We start from the raw sequence: 16,918 nt of genomic DNA, 5'->3' as shown, positions 1-16,918 counted from the left end.
AGCTCTCTAGTGATTCAAAATTCATGACTTGTAATCATACATTCTATAGAAGCTTTTCTTTCAAACAAAAAGCTCCCAAGTCCGGGTTCGCTTTTTTAAAGTGAAGCCAAGTCATGTGTAAAAGTATTTTTTATTTTTTTTTTTACTCGACATCAGTCAAAGTGGAATGAGCTCATGACAACGTCGACTGACTGAAAGATCAAAAACATTGGCTCACTCAATCAGCCGACATTTTCTCATCACATCAGGGGGGTTGCTTGCGGAAAAAAAAAAGGCAAATGAGCAGGTTGTCATGTAGCAGGAAGGATGGCTTCCTAAAAGGCACCGGTGGTTTTTAACCAAGCGCTTGGGGTGTCCAGTGGCGTGCTGGGACCATTTTGCAGCCCGGGAGTTTCAAATCCAACCGGGCCCAATGGCAGGCGCACAGAATAGTGGAATACCGCCGCGTCCACTATATTTAAGCGCTGACCAAGGGTGACTATAACAGAAAATAAAAGATGATACATCATTAAAATATATAACAAATAGGCTACTGTAGCAGTTGAATTATGTTTTATGTTCAAGATTTTTTTATTCGTCACGTTTGAGCGTGCCAAACAAGGAATTTGACTTCGGTACATCACAGCCTGGGTGGTATCGCCCAACTTGAGACACCGGGAAGAGAACTGCGATGCAAAATGAGTGTTGTAGTTCCGAATATGGTGAAATTGTAAATGCATTGAATTAAAAGCTAGATTAAAATGTCATTCATTTGTAGCCGATCAAATGATGGCCCCCCCACATGGCAGCGGCCCTCGTCTCTCCCGATTAGCCAGCATGCTATTGGGGGTGTCTCAGGATCCCCCCACCCCAAAAAAATGGATTTATTATTTATTCATCACTCTTATTTATTCATTGTTTGTATTTTTTTGTGTTGTTTACTTGTATGTATCTTGTCACCGTGGGATAGTGGGAAGGTTATTTCGATTTCTTTGACTTTGACACACGGGGGGGGTTGTCTTATATTTGGGCCAGTACAGTATGTACTTTTCCACCAGGCACAAGACAAGTATCAATTTGGGAGCAAACGTTTCCTTAATATGTATCGGTCAGTTAGGTTTCGCTTTCTTGTCTCTGCTCTCCTCCCTTGTTACCAGTACATGATGTTCAGGCCGTCTTAGTTGAAGGTCATTCAGTGGTGCACTGTTTCCTTGCTGTCCTGAATCTTCATCAATTGGAATTTTACTCTCTGTGATTCCACCATTGTCTTTTTCAGTGACAGACGCTCACTCATTCACGAGAGCACCTAAGTGACTAACTGTGTGTGTATGTGCACGTGTGTGTACGTGAGTGTGTGAGTTAGGTTTCGTTTTCTTATCTCCCTTTTGTCGGAACCTAAATTTGTTCCGGACATATTTCTGACAGGAGGCTGCTGGTAACAAATGTTTCTATTTGCAGCACTCTCATGGTGTCTTGGTCTCATTCAAGGTTATCAAAAGTTGCCGCGCCGCCGCCGGGCCAGCACCGTCCTGAACCTTCCTTCATTAGAAATTTGACTCTCTGTGAGTCCACAATTGTTCTTTTCAATGACATCCACTCACTCATTCACGGGAACACCGAAACGACGGCCCGGCTCACTTTTACGTGGCACCTGCAAGATGGCATCAGTTGGGAACAAGCAAATACCAAAGCTACATTGCCACCAGGCACAAAACAAGTATCAATTTGGGAACAGATGTTTCCTGAATAGATTTGAATTTCTTTTTTGTATCAATTTGGGAACCGACGTTTCCTGAAAAGATTTGAATTTCTTTTTGTATCAATTTGGGAACAGACCTTTCCTGAATAGATTTGAATTTTTCTTTCCTTCTTTTTGTGCCAGAATAGAATGAGGAGTGCCCAGCTCAGCTGCTGCTTAATTGCAAAGTCCTTTATTGGCCTTTAAAATGAACTCACAACAATATGAAAGATACCACTGCATTTCAGCCCTGCCACAAAAGGTCAGAAGGTCAATGGCAAATGGTGTTGCAAATTGGTGTGGGTGTTGATGACAACGAGGCTGGAGAACAAGATGTCACGTTTGAGTGACTGGACACGTTAAGAGGAAGACGGTGCCTGCCGCTAGCGTTCCTCATCTGTCAGCTGTGGTTACCTGCGATGAAACACACGCAGCCATCATTGCTTAGCACAAAAAGGGCCTAACAAGGATGTTTTTTTCTAGCAGCGTGCAAGTTTGCACCTATTGCATTTTCAAGAACTTCAGGGAGACAGGTTCAATTGTTACAATAAAACATACAATCAATTTAAACCCGTGCAGACATTTTTTTCCTCCATTGCTTGAGTGTCCCTCTTTCCTGCAGTGGTGCAAAAGTGTTTTAGTTGTGCCTGCAGCTGTCTGAAGGGCCTTCTCTTTGGAAGTAAAAGACACAAGCCAAAAAAGGGACTCAAGGGAAAAACTCAAGGGAAAAACTCATTGGGACATCTAGTGGCGATAGTTGGTATTTTTCCCTATAATTTTAGTTTTGTAACATCTTTTTTAGCCACGGGCATTTTGGAAAAAAAAGAAAATTGATTTGATAATTTGTAAATGTTTTCTACGCAGGTAGTAAATCACAATATCATCAACCGTAATATTAGTTTATGCTCTGATTTAAAATTAAATTCCACCAGACATGTTAAGGATTCACAAAAAAAAAAGGCAGATTCTCTGATAGAGGGTAAAGAACACTTTGTTTTGTTTATGGTAGCCGCGATAAACTGTACAGCACAAACGAGTAGCAAAAGTAAAAAAAAAAAAAAAAAAGATAATTGAGAAGGCAGCAGAGAAAAATCAAAGCATTAAGGAACTGAGGTTGGAAGCAGAAAATGTAGCAGTAGCAGGAGAAACTCCAAACACAAAGATAGCATTTAGACTGGAAAATATTCTCCAGGTAGAGATAAGAAAAATTCAGAGACGGTGATTTGAATTCACTGGGAAAAACGGGCTAATGAAAAGGGTACCGTGTTTGTTTGTTGTTGTTTTTTTAAGGTCTGGAACTGCCGAATCGTTCGTCATAACCTTCGACCCAGTAGGTGGCGGTAATGCCCCATATATCAGGACGAATGCAAATACATGCTTTATATATCAAATATCCGGTTAGGACCAAGGTTAAAGAAGTCCAGTGGAAATTTTTAAATGATATCTATCCATCCAATGAATCATTAAGGTTGAAGTTCGGTGTAGTCCACAATAATTGTACCTTCTGCGACTACTGTACAACTTCTTGGAAGTCGACCAGAATGGTTTTTCCTGTACCTCTCACTAAGGACGATATTATTTTTGGACTCATTCTGGAAAGTAATGTATGGAATCTGACGTTAAATAATCTGTTATTGCTAGCGAAACGTTTCATCAGTGCTAGCAGAGTTATTGTAATAAAATAAGTCATACTGTGGAGACAGAGAAAATGACGACCGTTACAAATCTCACGTTGGTTGGTTTGCCAGTGCCCCAATCCGATTGACACATTGGTAACGCCTGGCTTTTATTAAGAACATTTGTCAAGCACAAATAGTAAAAGCAGTGCTTCCTGAGTAGCATCCTTCAAAATAAAACTCTCAATAGACAGAGCACATATACTAACATGGAGAAAGACAAAAGCCCCTCTTCTGTTTCTTTATGAAAGACCTCACAGACGCATACACTAAATTTGATATTTTTGGTGACCTCTAATTGGGCGATTTGGGGTTATATTATTTGGTTTATATTTGCTTTTCCTCTAGTTCTCTATTTTGTCCTTTTAATTATTTTATTTCGTAGATTTATTTATTTTGCTATTATTTTTGTTTAACATTGGGGATGTTTGTTACCGGTTGGGAACTGTGCGCCTTGTACCTTACATTTCGTGTTCTTTTATTTTTCGTAATATGCCACGTTGTTTGTGTATTGTTCTGAATGTTGCTAGCTACCTAAATGTCGTACAGAGGCCGAGATGTACCGGAGTTGAATTCCTTGTTTGGCATGCTCGAATTTTTGGTTGTAAACAATAACTGACCGCTTTGTGCCCACCGAGCTTGAACGTCAGTGAGCCATACAAAGAAATGTAAAGTACCGTGTTCCCAAAAACAGGATGTTGAAGCCATGTCTAATGTCAATCACTTTTAATTTAACATAAATGGATATTTTTCAGACGAGAAGTTGGATTCTGACTGGCAAAAAAGTTGAATTCAAAAAGGTTCATCTGACACCAAAGGGCACGCGTCAAAACTCTGAGGGCCAGGCTTTCTTCATCTCGGTTGACGGTTAAATGTTAATGCTGTTGGTCCCCGTGAACTGGGATTCGTAGGATGCCAAGGCCGGGTTGGTGGGCAGGATCTTGATGGGCAGGTCCCAGCTGAAGGTGTCCACTTCGACGTGTTCGGCGCCGGCCCACACCGTCGACTTCGACTCGTTCTGATGGATGACGGGCGGATCGACGGGCTCTCGAGCGGTGACAAATTCAAAGTGCAGCCGCCACCTCAGGGTCACTGCAACGTTAGGTTTTGTTAAGTGGGAACACGACAGCAAGCCGCATATCGGTTGTTCTCTCGTTTTTCAGATGGCAATTAAAACCAAAAAGTGACGCCTGATTATAGGTTTATCGTGGCCTCCTAAATGCCGAAAGATGGCGGTAAAACACTACTTTTGCCTTTTTGAAATTCCTCAACTCGCTTCAACATAGTTCCGTGGCACCAGGATGCTACGAGATGGCGGAAAGGTATCCAGTAAATATAATCAATCAAGTTGAAGAGTTAACTTTTGACCAAAGTAAAGCTTTCCCACCACTGTGGGCCAAGGACGTGAGTTGAAGAGTTTTGTTTGGACAAAAGTAGAGCTTTGCCACCATTTTGGCTTTATTTAGACACACACTAGAAAATACAGCTTAGTCCGCCATCTTGTTGTCGAGGAAATGTTGTTGATGTGAGTTTTTGTCGGTCAAAATATTTGTGATCTTTGCCAAAAATGAATGTAAAAACTCAAAACGACGAGTCACACTGTCATCAGCTGCCGGCTGAAAACCAAACGAAAGACGCGTGGACCCTGCTTGGCGGGTTCGCTTTGCGCGCGGACTTACCGACGTCGGTACAGAAGCCCGGCGTGACATTGAGTGGCACGGGGAGGGAGAAGTGGCTGGAGGCCGTGTGCAGACAGGACTCCAGATGCCGCCCGTGTCCAGTCACGCTGAGCGGCTGGCCGGGGCGCCGCTGGTACTCCTGCTGAATCTCCTCCTCGCTCTGAAGGCTCACCGAATACTGGCAAAAGACAAAGAAAAAATAAAATACATTTTTTGTGGCAGTGTATTGTCGAGGACCCCTGCGCCGCAGCTTTTGCTAAGTACCTGCAAGCAGGGAATGTCACCCTCGGAGAAATTGAACGTGCCCACGATGTCCTCTCCAAGTCTGTACATGGTCTTGAAGATGCAGAACTTTGCCACTTTCCCTCGCACGTTGGTGATGTTGAACACGTCTGGAGTCGGTCAAATTTACACGTGAATGTTTGTCACTTCATTTGCACGGCAAGCGGTACAACTCACGGGGGCAGCGCTTGGACGTGGAGACCATGAGCACGTCGAGCGCTCGCTCCAAAGGTCGCGCGTCTCTCCGGCTGGATTCCTCTTCCTCCAGGAACGGGTTCGAAGGGGACACTACCTCGTCCTGAGCAAATGGAGGTTCTGGCATGCCTGCAGATCGTAACGGGATCAAAAGGTAGAATCATCATTCAGACAAGGGCACATTGGTCACTTGATGCGAATGTGGCCAACAATTATTTATTTGTTTATGAATTAATTCGTTCGTTCGATTGTCCCACCTTGCAGAACCAAAACTCGAAAGGGAACTCGAAGAAGTTTGATGGGAGAGTTGACCCTCTGACACCCGATGGTCAGTTTGTAGACATACTTCACCGCCTGGCCGCGGAAACTGGGAGGACCATCGACGGGTACGACCTCGCTGTATGAATCTGCCACACAAAAGCGAAGCCCATCATGACAAATATTGCGAAAGCGTGTCTTTTTACTTTGTGTAACATTGACACACAAGTCTTGCTCTCTCCTGGATCCAGACAGAGATCACAGAATAGGATTTTGGGCGGCGTATCCAGAACGCATTGGCCTCGCTCGCCTGGTGAAAATATGAGGAGGTTAGCGTTCAGCGCAATACAAAAAAAAAAAAAAAAACACATGGCAACTTGGCGTTGTTTCTCAACGACCTCTGCTCGGAACGAGGACCGTATTGCTGCTGGCCTGGACGTCCTGCTTGTTGCCCCGGCTTGGTAGACTCACTCTGCTCTCACTGGCGTGAAACTGGCAGTGGATCTGGGCGCTGGCCCAGGCCAACATCTCACTGGGGCACAGAATTACAAATGAGTTACATGGGCTTGCACAACTGATTTTGAAGGCTCTGGTCTAAGCAGCTTAGATTGAAATGGCAAAACATATGTTGAAATCTAATTACCGTTTTTTACCATGTATAATGCGCAAAATTTAACTAATTTATTGTCCTAAAATCTGGGGTGCGCATTATACATGGGTAAAAAAAAAAAAAAAAAAATTTGTATTTATTTTTATCCGGATATGATACGGAGGCCGCCATTACAGATGCGCTTTCTTCTCTGCTGTTCACTTCAAACACGCTCCATACGAACACAATGCTCTCGTATCAGACGCTTGCTAGATCACTTGCTCGTTTGCTGTCACAATGTACCCTACACAAATCCGAAACATTTCTTCGCTATCAAGTATGCTAGCGCATGTGCAGTGATACTGACCGGCAGAATAACATCCGGTTGTTCCCAAACATGATCTTTTTTCTGAAATAATTTTACGTTCACGGACTTAAGTAGGAGTCAAAATTTGGGTGCGTATTATACATGGGTACAGGCTTTTTTCCAGCATCAACATGCCATTTTTAGGGTGCGTATTATACATGGGGGCGCATTATACATGAAAAAAACGGTAGATGAAGAAAGGGAAAAAAAAAATCAAGAATCTACACATACATATTGGCTAGAACGTTGCTCATTTAAACAATTACAAATGTTGGGACTTCATGAATTCAATTGGAATTTTGGTTGTCCATGTAGCCCGGTGCTAGTTTAGGCCAACATGCAAGCCGGGGTACCCCGTACCTGCTCGCAGAGGTGGATAAGTGGGACATGGGGTTTCTGAAAGTGACGAGACACTCCATTAGCTCGCCGGCTAGATACACGGGACCGCGAGCCATGGAAGCCACCACCTCGATCATCTGCAAGACAGTTGATAACCGGGATTGAAAGCACAAGAGTGGGACGTGGAGACTGCGCACGGACGTATGCTAAAATCAGCGACGCTACATTAGCCGCGTAACTTTAACACACACCTTGTGCCCAGTAGAGTCCGGGTGCGGACAATCGAGGCTCCAGTTTGTCGTCCGAGTTACAAAGCAAACGGAATGCTGTCTTAATAAATTCTCCTCGATTCTACATAGAGACTATTTTCATCCGGACCTACTATCGTTTAGCTAGCAGTCGGTAAACAAAGTGTGTCCGCGAAGTCGACCAAAACCAGACCATTGAAGAATACGCTTTTGGGGACAAAAGTAAGAAACATACGACGTAGTGTTTGACATGGTAAGAAAAATAATCCGTGAAAAGCCGCACCGGCTCACTCTGTCCCACCTCAAGTAATGTAGAGAACAAAAACACGGATAAAAACTACAACTCGGTTTTTTGGTTGGCCATCATGGACGTCACGTGGCAGAAGCAACTCGCATCGCAGATGGCGTGTTGCTATGGTAACGTTACGGGGTTCCGGCTTTTTATGTATTCCTTCACTTTCATCTCCGAGGCATTAAAAGCATATTCAAACTTGATTGGTGGAATGCAAGGTATATAATCTACACGCCTGCTTGTCATGATACCGGTGGCTGATAGAATATGCTAACCAGTATGGAGAAAACTCTTTACGCACCCCTGTTTAAGTCAAACATGGTTTAGCCGTCTCTCTCTCTCCTTTTTTTTTTTTTTTTTTGAAAATCTTTATTGAACACTGTCTCGGTTTCTTGCGTGTTGTCAGACGCGGTTGTGACTTCCTGGCTATTTGGCCGTGCCCACTTCAACAGAGTGCCCGGAACGCTTCCTGTCTGTTCTACTCCAAGGTACGTGTGGTTTGTGACAATAGATCCCTTTGTTCATGCCAAAAATAAAATTGCTAATCGTGCAAATTAACGACCGTTTTGATTTGATTCCTTAATATGCGCTGACTGACAAAAGCGTTTTATTGTCGCTCTTTCTGTCGTAGGGTATCCGGCGGCATCGCGGCTGCACAAAGAAGCCCCGGCCGACCGCCAATGTGAATTATAATAAGTCTATAATGGCGTAACCCCCCCCCCCCCCCAACTTAAAGGCGGCGTCATCAGCTTTTTGCCCCGAGTGGAAACCGGTTGGTGTGTCCGAGGAATCGGGCTGCATTGATGATAAACACTCTGTATTTACAAAGGGTGGCGACAGCCTCGTTTTGTAGCCGTACGCTGCTCAACTGCTCTGACTGACAACCGCAACAACAAAATGACTGAAGATTGGGGGGACAGATCCACGGCGGAGCTCATGAGCAGGTACCTGCCCAAGGAGATGGGGCACGGCGTTCCCACGGCCGGGTGGCGTATCTGTTTGGCCCACGAGTTCAAGGAGAAGAGGAAGCCTTTCCAAGCAAAGGACGTGTCCCTGGAGAATATTGTGGAGCATATTGGGCTTGGGATCAGGTATTTATATCTTCGAATATATCACTATAGGTTATCACTAAACAGTGAGTCAGTCCATGATTAATAAATAATGAGGTATTTTTGAATTTTAAATTGTCCACAACTTCAGATTGCAACCTCTCAATGATAAATCTCAGATTTTGGCATTTCCTAATGAAAGAAGACTGATCATTGATTTTTCTCTGTCTATTTTATGACTTCTTGTGTTTTTCTTCTTCTTGTGGTCCAAACCAAAAACGGAACCATAACAATGGGTTAAAAAAAGTAAATTATTCTGTTTGTTAGCAGGAATGAAATTGCCAATTCATCTTTTGAAAATGAGGCACCGCATGAGTCAGAAATGTAGCCAAGTTTGCAGCACTGCTTTTGTAGTTAGTGAATGCCAGCAAGAATGGACGTTGTACTATGGAAAATCAATTCATCATCCTCAGCAGCACATGGAACCTACCTGGGCTTTATATCAACACTTAAAGATGTCCCCTCCCCTTCTTCACTTAATGCAATCGGGCTTCGGTCATGCATGATGTCATCCACGTGCCCTGTAAATTGTACGAGAACCTGCTTCCAAGCCAGTTCAACTGCGTGCTGTGTGTAAATTGCAGTCACTTGTCCTACAGGGCGTGGTGGCCTTTGTTGCCACGGCAACACTTGTTAATTATTGCAGGTTGTTTGAAGAAAGGAGTCTTTGTGTTCAAGGGAGAATAAATTATAACCATTCGTTCGATTTGACTACCGTCTTTTCCCATATATAATGCGCCCCCATGTATAATACGCACCCTAAAAAGCATGTTGATGCTGGAAAAAAGCCTGTACCCATGTATAATACGCACCCAATATTTTGACTCCTACTTAAGTCCGTCAACGTAAAATTATTTCAGAAAAAAGATCATCTTTGGGAACAACCGGATGTTATTCTGCCGGTCAGTATCACATGCGCTAGCAAACTCGATAGCGAAGAAATGTTTCGGATTTGTGTAGGGTACATTTTGACAGCAAACGAGCAGGTGATCGAGCAAGCATCTGATACGAGAGCATTGTGTTCGTATGGAGCGTGTTTGAAGTGAACAGCAGAGAAGAAAGCGCATCTGTAATGGCGGCCTCCGTATCATATCCGGATAAGAATAAATAAATAAATAAATAAAATATTTTTTTGTACCCATGTATAATGCGCACCTCAGATTTTAGGACAGTAAATTTGTTAAATTTTGCGCATTATACATGGAAAAAAACGGTAATCTCTCATTTCAAAACGAGCTATTCATCCGTTTGTTTTGTAGCCTATACTGTATATAGCAGACGTCCCTCCGAGGGAAACTAGGACTACAAATGAGTTTGACACCCCTGCTCTATATGATTGTTGACGGTGTGCCGTTCCATTGTTCTGATGCAGGTATCTAAAATGGTGGTACAAAAAGACACAGGTGGAAAAGAAGGCGCCTTTCATCGACATGTTTCGCGCGCTGCCTTTACGGCAGATTTATGGTGGGTTGGTCTCGTGTTGGATCTGCGTTTCATGCGCTTCTCTCTCGTATGCATCGGCTCAAGTTGTCGACCCATCCGGCAGGTGCGCCGCTGGGAGGTATCGGGGGAGGTACCATCACCAGAGGTTGGAGGGGGGAGTTCTGTCGGTGGCAGCTGACGCCCGGGATGTACCATTACAAGACCGTCACGGCCAATCAGGTAGTAGACGGGTTCCCGGAGAAGCTAAGGGACGTAGCAACCCTGCTGGTCGTGAGACAAGGCTCCGGTTTGTCGTCCTCAGTTCACCGTGTGCTTGCGCCGCGACGGGCAGACGCTTTACCAACAGGTGCTCTGCGTCGAGCGGCCTCCCCGGCTGCAGGGCTGGAACTGGGGCTACTGCGGCGAGTACGCTTACTACCATGCCCTGTACCCCCGGGCCTGGACCGTCTACCACCTGCCGGGGCAAAATGTCACGCTCACCTGCAGGCAGGTCTCGCCCGTCATTCCTCACGACTACCAGGTGAGCCGAACAGGCTGAAAGATATTGTCGCCATTGCGAGACTAACTTTGGGTTGTGATGTTTACAAACGTCTGCTTTGTGACAGGACTCCTGCCTGCCGGTGGTCGTGTTCGTCTGGGACGTGGAGAACAAGAATGACTACGCTCTGGATGTCACCATCATGTTCACGATGCTCAACGGCTCCGGGCACAAGGACGACAAAGGCGGGGGCCACTGGAATGAACCTTTTCATCTCCCAAAACAGGGCGAGGCCGTGTCGGGAGTCTTGCTACATCACTGCACATCAGTGAACCCTTACACCTTATGCGTCGCTGCTCTGGAGCAGGTTGGACATTTTTCAGAAGTGGATTTTTTTTGCTGGTGGCAATTTGACATCATGGTCTTTTGATTCTCAGCCCAACGGGGAAGTCAGCCATCGGACCGCGTTCAGTCCAAAGGGAACCTGCAGCGACCTGTGGAGCGATCTGATGGCCGACGGACGGCTGGAATCTCCCACGGGTTAGCGTCGATCAGTGAGAGCGTCGCTCTTTCAAATGGAGCCTCAGCAACCCAGAGATGCGTCCTCTCCGCAGGCTCCAGCCCGCCGACGGCCCAAGGAGAGAAGGTGGCGGCGGCGTTGGCTGCGAGCTGCTCCGTGTCGCCGCGGGGCCGCAACACGCTGGAGTTCTGCCTGGCGTGGGACATGCCTGTCATCACCTTTGGCGCTCGCGAGCGGCACCACCACAGGTAAAAAAGGGAAGGGCACCAATAATGTACTTCGAAACCATGTGGGTCCAAAGTAAGTCCAAAAAGAAACTAACCCGACTATTCATTCAACACCAAACGTCGGGTCAAATGAATAACCCACAAAAGGTGTACTTAATGCCCCAAATTGGGTTGTTTTGTATACACAGAAAAAAAAAAACTTAAAATTGGGTCATCTGTACAAATCAAGACAAAATTGATTCAGTAAGGGACAGACACAACTTTTGGGGTTGCTTACTTCTCCAACAATTGGGTCCCATTGTGGATTATATTGTATTACATTTTATATATTACATTTTATGTATTATTTTTATTTATATATATATACACACACACACACACACATTATATATATATACCGTATTTTCCGGACTAAAAAGTGCATCATTGAATTTATAACAATTTGTTGGCTGAGACAGAACATTCTTTTGTAATTTAAAGAAAAAATAATAATCACACAGTACCAAGCTATGTATATATATATATATGTGTATATATATACATTCATATACATATACATATTCATATACATATATACATATATATATATATATATATACATATATACATATATATATATATATATATGTATACATATATATATGTATATGACTATCCAAAGTTTTTGGGCTCGCAAAATAACCCGAAACGTTTTCTCTGGGTCACTTTCTCTGAGTTATTTTCAATGCACTTGTTTCCTAGAGTGGATGCCATGGCAAAAGTAGTATTACTATACTCATATTTTATTAATTCAAAGAACAGGGTAATGACGTTTATATCCAATTTGGGTCATTTCTGACGACTGATTTTACAGTTAAAAACTAAAAAAAAAAAACAGCGCATCATTCTGCATGTTCCAACGTTAGCAAGACATTTGTCTGCACTTTCAGGCGATACACCCGTTATTTCGGGAGCAAAGGGGACGCGGCGCCCTCACTCAGTCATTACGCCCTGACACACTACAAAGCGTGGGAGAAGAAGATTGAGGAGTGGCAAGCGGACGTACTGCAGGACAGGTGCTTGGCGCGGCCTTGCCCTCGAGCGTCTCATTTGTACCGAGAAAATGGCGCCAGCCAAGACGTGTTCACGTACGTTCCATCTGTAGTTCGCTTCCCGCCTGGTACAAGTCTGCTCTGTTCAACGAGCTGTACTTTGTGACCGACGGTGGGACGGTGTGGACGGAACTGCCGGAGGACGCCGACGTCAGCGGCGGTGTTCGCAGCGAAGACGGCGGCCTGCCCGCTCAGCCGCCCGTCGTTAAAGAGTATGGCCGCTTTGCCTACCTTGAAGGTCAGCGGGGAGCAATTTCCCGAAGCCGCTTTGCGCTCGGCGGGTCGCCTCACTTTTTTTTTTTTTTTGTCACTCAGGTCAAGAATACCGAATGTACAACACGTACGATGTCCACTTCTACGCTTCTTTTGCTCTCATCATGCTGTGGCCCAAACTCGCCTTGAGTGTGCAGTACGATATTGGTACGATTTTAGTTTCTTCTCGTCTGGTGCGAGGTGGCTAGGCTAAGATTGCAGCCGCTTGACTAACTCCCGTCTCCTTTTAGCCGGCAGTGTGGTGCAGCAGGATTTAACGCAGAGGTTGCATCTGATGAGCGGCCGGATCGCCGCGGTCAAGGCCAAAAACGTGGTGCCTCACGACATTGGAGATCCAGGTAGAATGAATCAAATGTACCGTAATTTTCGGACTATAAGTCGCTTTTTTTTTTTTTCATAGTTTGGGTGGGGGGGGGGGGGGGCGACTTCAGGGCTCGAAACTAACGATTGCCCGATTGCCCGGGGCAAGTAGCGATGGCAGACGGGCAAGTAGAATTTTTCCCTCACTTGCCCGAACTTGCCCTGCCATAATACCATGTTTCCAAGCTGTAAAAAGACGATTTTGTGCATAATTTCTCGCAACATCTGCCGCTTCTGGTCAGACATTTTGTTTTCTAGGGAGCAGTTAGTTTCTCGTGTAAGTCTGCAATACATTGATAACGGCAAAGCGCTTCGTAATTAAATGCATGCTCCCTTACCCGTCCCTGGCTCTTCTGCGCCTGCGCACCAGCAGAGCTTGTTTCCGGTTGGCGGATACGAAGGCATATGAAGGCAAAACTTATAGTGTTGTCTTTTTTATTGCAAAAATGTGTCGGGCAAGTAAAAATCCACTCCAAAAAAATTCGGGCAAGTAAAATTTTGTTTCGGGCAAGTAAAATTTTCTCTAACTTGCCCGAGGGCAACTTGGGCAAAAAATAAGCTTCGAGCCCTGGACTTATACTCAGGAGCGACTTATATACATATATATTATTTTTTTTCACTTTTTTGGGCATTTTATGGCTGGTGCGATTTATACTCCGGTGCGACTTATAGTCCGAAAATTACGGTAAATGCTACTTTAAACGTTACAAATGTAGTCTACTGGATGGGGAAGAAAAGAAAAAAAAAATGCACTTGAAAAGCAGCTACCCTTCGAGGGAGCCCGCGTTGTGCCCGGAAGAGCTTAACCCCACGCCGGCGCTGCTGCGTCTTGTTTTGTAGACGATGAGCCGTGGCAAAGGGTCAACGCCTATCTCATTCACGACACAGCCTACTGGAAGGACTTGAACCTGAAGTTTGTCCTGCAGGTCTACAGGGACTATCATCTCACCCAGGACCAGCAGTACCTGCAGGACATGTGGCCCATCTGCCAGGTATGGCTGCCCTTTTACTTTCTTTACTCTCTTAAGATTCATGAGATTTGATGAGCGCTCATTCTGCTAGGCAGTGATGGAGTCAGAGTTAAAGTTTGACCTGGATGGAGACGGCCTGATCGAGAACTCTGGCTTTGCTGATCAGACTTATGACGGATGGGCAGTTACTGGACCAAGGTCAGAGGAGACAAAGCCTGTTTGTCAGTCCCAGTAGAAGTTTAACGTAAAAGTCGCACCTCACGAATAAAAAAAAAATGTTTGTCACTTTATATCAAATTTCATCACGCCAAAAGTCAGACCGCTCAAAGACACGCAAGACAAGGTCAGCACATTCTTTGGCTTAGCTGGGAGGAGGGATCAAGGGAGGGAAAAGCACGACTCGTGTCGAAACAGGAAATTGGGCTTTTTCCAGCTTGGACCGACGTTCCGAGCGTCGTCTTGGTTCCCGATTGCGTCAACGTCCCCCTGCTGTGTTGCAGCGCGTACTGCGGCGGGCTGTGGCTGGCCTCATTGTGCGTCATGTGCAAAATGGCCACACTGCTCGACAACCAAGAGGCCCGGCAGCGCTACAGAGACATCTTGGACAGAGGCAGCGTCGCTTTTGAGAAACTATTGTGGAACGGTAAGACCCAAAATTCCTGGGGGCTTGGAATCAATCCCTGATGGATGCCCGCCCTAATAATTTGTCAATATTAGTAACTTGGACAGCCCAAACAACTTTGTTTTGAAGAATCCCGAAATGGTTTGTGCTTTTAGGCAAGTACTACAACTACGACAGCAGCGGGCGGGACCTTTCGAACAGCATCATGTCCGACCAGTGTGCCGGACAATGGTTCCTGAGAGCGTCCGGGCTTGGCGAAGGAGACTCCCAGGTAACTAACACGCTGCAAGATGTCGGGGCAGAACGTTTTCACTTCCTTTCTCCATCCAGGTCTTCCCCAAGGAAAACATCAGGGCCGCGCTCCGGTCCATTTTTGACTTGAACGTGATGAGCTTCGGCGGCGGCCAGATGGGCGCCGTGAACGGCATGCGGCCCGAGGGCGTGCCCGACCGCTCCAGCGTCCAGTCGGACGAGGTTTGGATCGGCGTGGTTTACGGACTGGCCGCCACCATGATCCATGAGGTAAACGTAGTAGCAACTCTTAAAACGTTTTACGCGTCACGGTTTAACGCTGCAGTTCAGTGTGCGGGAACAAGCCAGCAAGACTTCCACTACTACTACAATATTAGACATTTTTTGAAAGTACCGTAATTTTCGGACTATAAGTCGCGGTTTTGTTTCATAGTTTGGGTGGGGGGGGCAACTTATACTCAGGAGCGACTTATATACATATATGTTTTTTTTCACTTTTTTGGCCATTTTATGGCTGGTGCGACTTATAGTCCGAAAATTACGGTACATCCGGGTCTAAGTATTGTTAGATTATTCCTCTGGGGCCTGTACCCATTATGTTCTAAGCTTCGTTGGCTAAAAGACTGTAAAGTCGCATCGGTGCGCTTCGTTAGCACGTCAACGTCAAGTTAGCATTAAGCTAGCAGTGTAAAAACAATGTATGAGACATTCGGTAAGTATTTTGAAATGTTTTTTTTCTCTTTTGCCCTCTCAGGGCATGTTGGCGGAAGGTATGCGCACGGCCGAGGGTTGCTATCGCACGGTGTGGGAAAGGCTGGGCATGGCTTTCCAAACGCCCGAAGCCTACTGCGAGAAGGCCATCTACCGCTCGCTGGCCTATATGAGGCCTCTCAGCATCTGGGCCATGCAGCTGGCTCTGAACCGTTTGCGCGACGAGCGCCGGCACGCGGGGATGGGAGAAGGTGCGAGTCAATAAACTCCGCCGGCCGCGGCCCCTTCCCAAATCCCAACTGCTCGGTTGTAGATGACAGCGTGACTTGAATTCTGCTTTTCTTCTGTCTTTACAACGTGTGTACAAGTTGTGACAACCCCTTGTCGATTTGCACATGTCTTCTTACAGGTGCTTTTGAACGGTGCATTCAAATCACCTGTATAGTTATTTGAATGCCGTCCTCATTCATATCCAACGAGAGGCATGTTTTCTCCTTTATATATTGCACATTAGACTATTAAAATTGCAAATGTGACCGTTGACAATCATCCCTTCTAAGTCACTGTGTAGCAGAGTACTTTTGTTTTTGTCTTCACAGGCAATGGGGTCAGTTGAAGTTTTGTTGTTGTAATACAAGCTCTGGGCAGCAGAGGGCGACGAATGCTCTGAACCTTGCGTCGTGATTCACAAAGTCACCCCTCCTAAAAATACAGGACTCATTTCCAAGTACCGACATTAAAAAGCAGGACCAAATGTTGGCAGGAAATAAAAAGACTTCAATTCAATATGTATTGCACATACCTTCAATAAAATTGGTACTCAATATTGGAAAAGAAACAGTTCTAAACGATTACAACTGAATTGTACTTAACAAAGGTGCTGTATTAAAGAGAATGTTTCAACCTCTGTGATGTTATTGACAGGTTGAATATTTCAGATTTTTTTTTTCTGCATACAACGGAGGCACCAAGTAGAGACAACGAGGCAGCTGATGTGTCCATTCCCATCTTTTATTGCTTCTTGGAGAAGCGTTGGAGAAGGGAGCAATCTAAAACAGTGGTCTGCAACCCCGGTTCTCGACGAGCTCGTCAGCAGACGATGATCTTGAGCCTTTGAACCAGGTGTATTAGAAGAAGGCAACTTCTAAAACATGCCGGAAAGCAGCCCTCGAGGACCGGAGCTGTGAGATCGAGGAATGGAGTACAGTCGCCGATGGGC

The 16,918-nt window shown here is 45.3% G+C and overlaps 2 protein-coding genes across 2 annotated transcripts; one reads left to right on the top strand and one right to left on the bottom strand.

Annotated features, from left to right (window-relative positions):
- Window positions 1-4,104: 4,104 nt before the first annotated feature.
- On the bottom strand, window positions 4,105-7,750 carry rgp1 (GP1 homolog, RAB6A GEF complex partner 1). Its single transcript, XM_061287307.1, has 9 exons — window positions 7,354-7,750; window positions 7,124-7,239; window positions 6,206-6,339; window positions 6,034-6,117; window positions 5,807-5,956; window positions 5,532-5,678; window positions 5,337-5,464; window positions 5,073-5,250; window positions 4,105-4,485 (listed from the first exon to the last, which is right to left on the bottom strand). The coding sequence occupies exons 2-9, from the start codon at window positions 7,237-7,239 to the stop codon at window positions 4,262-4,264; spliced, it is 1,161 nt and encodes a 386-aa protein (XP_061143291.1). The 5' UTR covers window positions 7,354-7,750; the 3' UTR covers window positions 4,105-4,261.
- Window positions 7,751-8,003: 253 nt separating this feature from the next.
- On the top strand, window positions 8,004-16,602 carry gba2 (glucosidase, beta (bile acid) 2). Its single transcript, XM_061287210.1, has 18 exons — window positions 8,004-8,130; window positions 8,274-8,733; window positions 10,124-10,215; window positions 10,298-10,413; window positions 10,496-10,714; window positions 10,800-11,039; window positions 11,110-11,212; window positions 11,287-11,440; window positions 12,349-12,474; window positions 12,564-12,748; window positions 12,826-12,930; window positions 13,014-13,121; window positions 13,984-14,135; window positions 14,206-14,312; window positions 14,615-14,757; window positions 14,892-15,007; window positions 15,067-15,258; window positions 15,743-16,602. The coding sequence occupies exons 2-18, from the start codon at window positions 8,540-8,542 to the stop codon at window positions 15,962-15,964; spliced, it is 2,574 nt and encodes an 857-aa protein (XP_061143194.1). The 5' UTR covers window positions 8,004-8,130; window positions 8,274-8,539; the 3' UTR covers window positions 15,965-16,602.
- The last annotated feature ends 316 nt before the right edge of the window (window positions 16,603-16,918 follow it).

The sequence above is a fragment of the Syngnathus typhle genome, linkage group LG1 (assembly GCF_033458585.1).
Source record: "Syngnathus typhle isolate RoL2023-S1 ecotype Sweden linkage group LG1, RoL_Styp_1.0, whole genome shotgun sequence".
Taxonomy (NCBI): domain Eukaryota; kingdom Metazoa; phylum Chordata; class Actinopteri; order Syngnathiformes; family Syngnathidae; genus Syngnathus; species Syngnathus typhle.
Note: the sequence above shows the minus strand (reverse complement) of the source record. Positions and strands in the feature narration are given on the sequence as shown.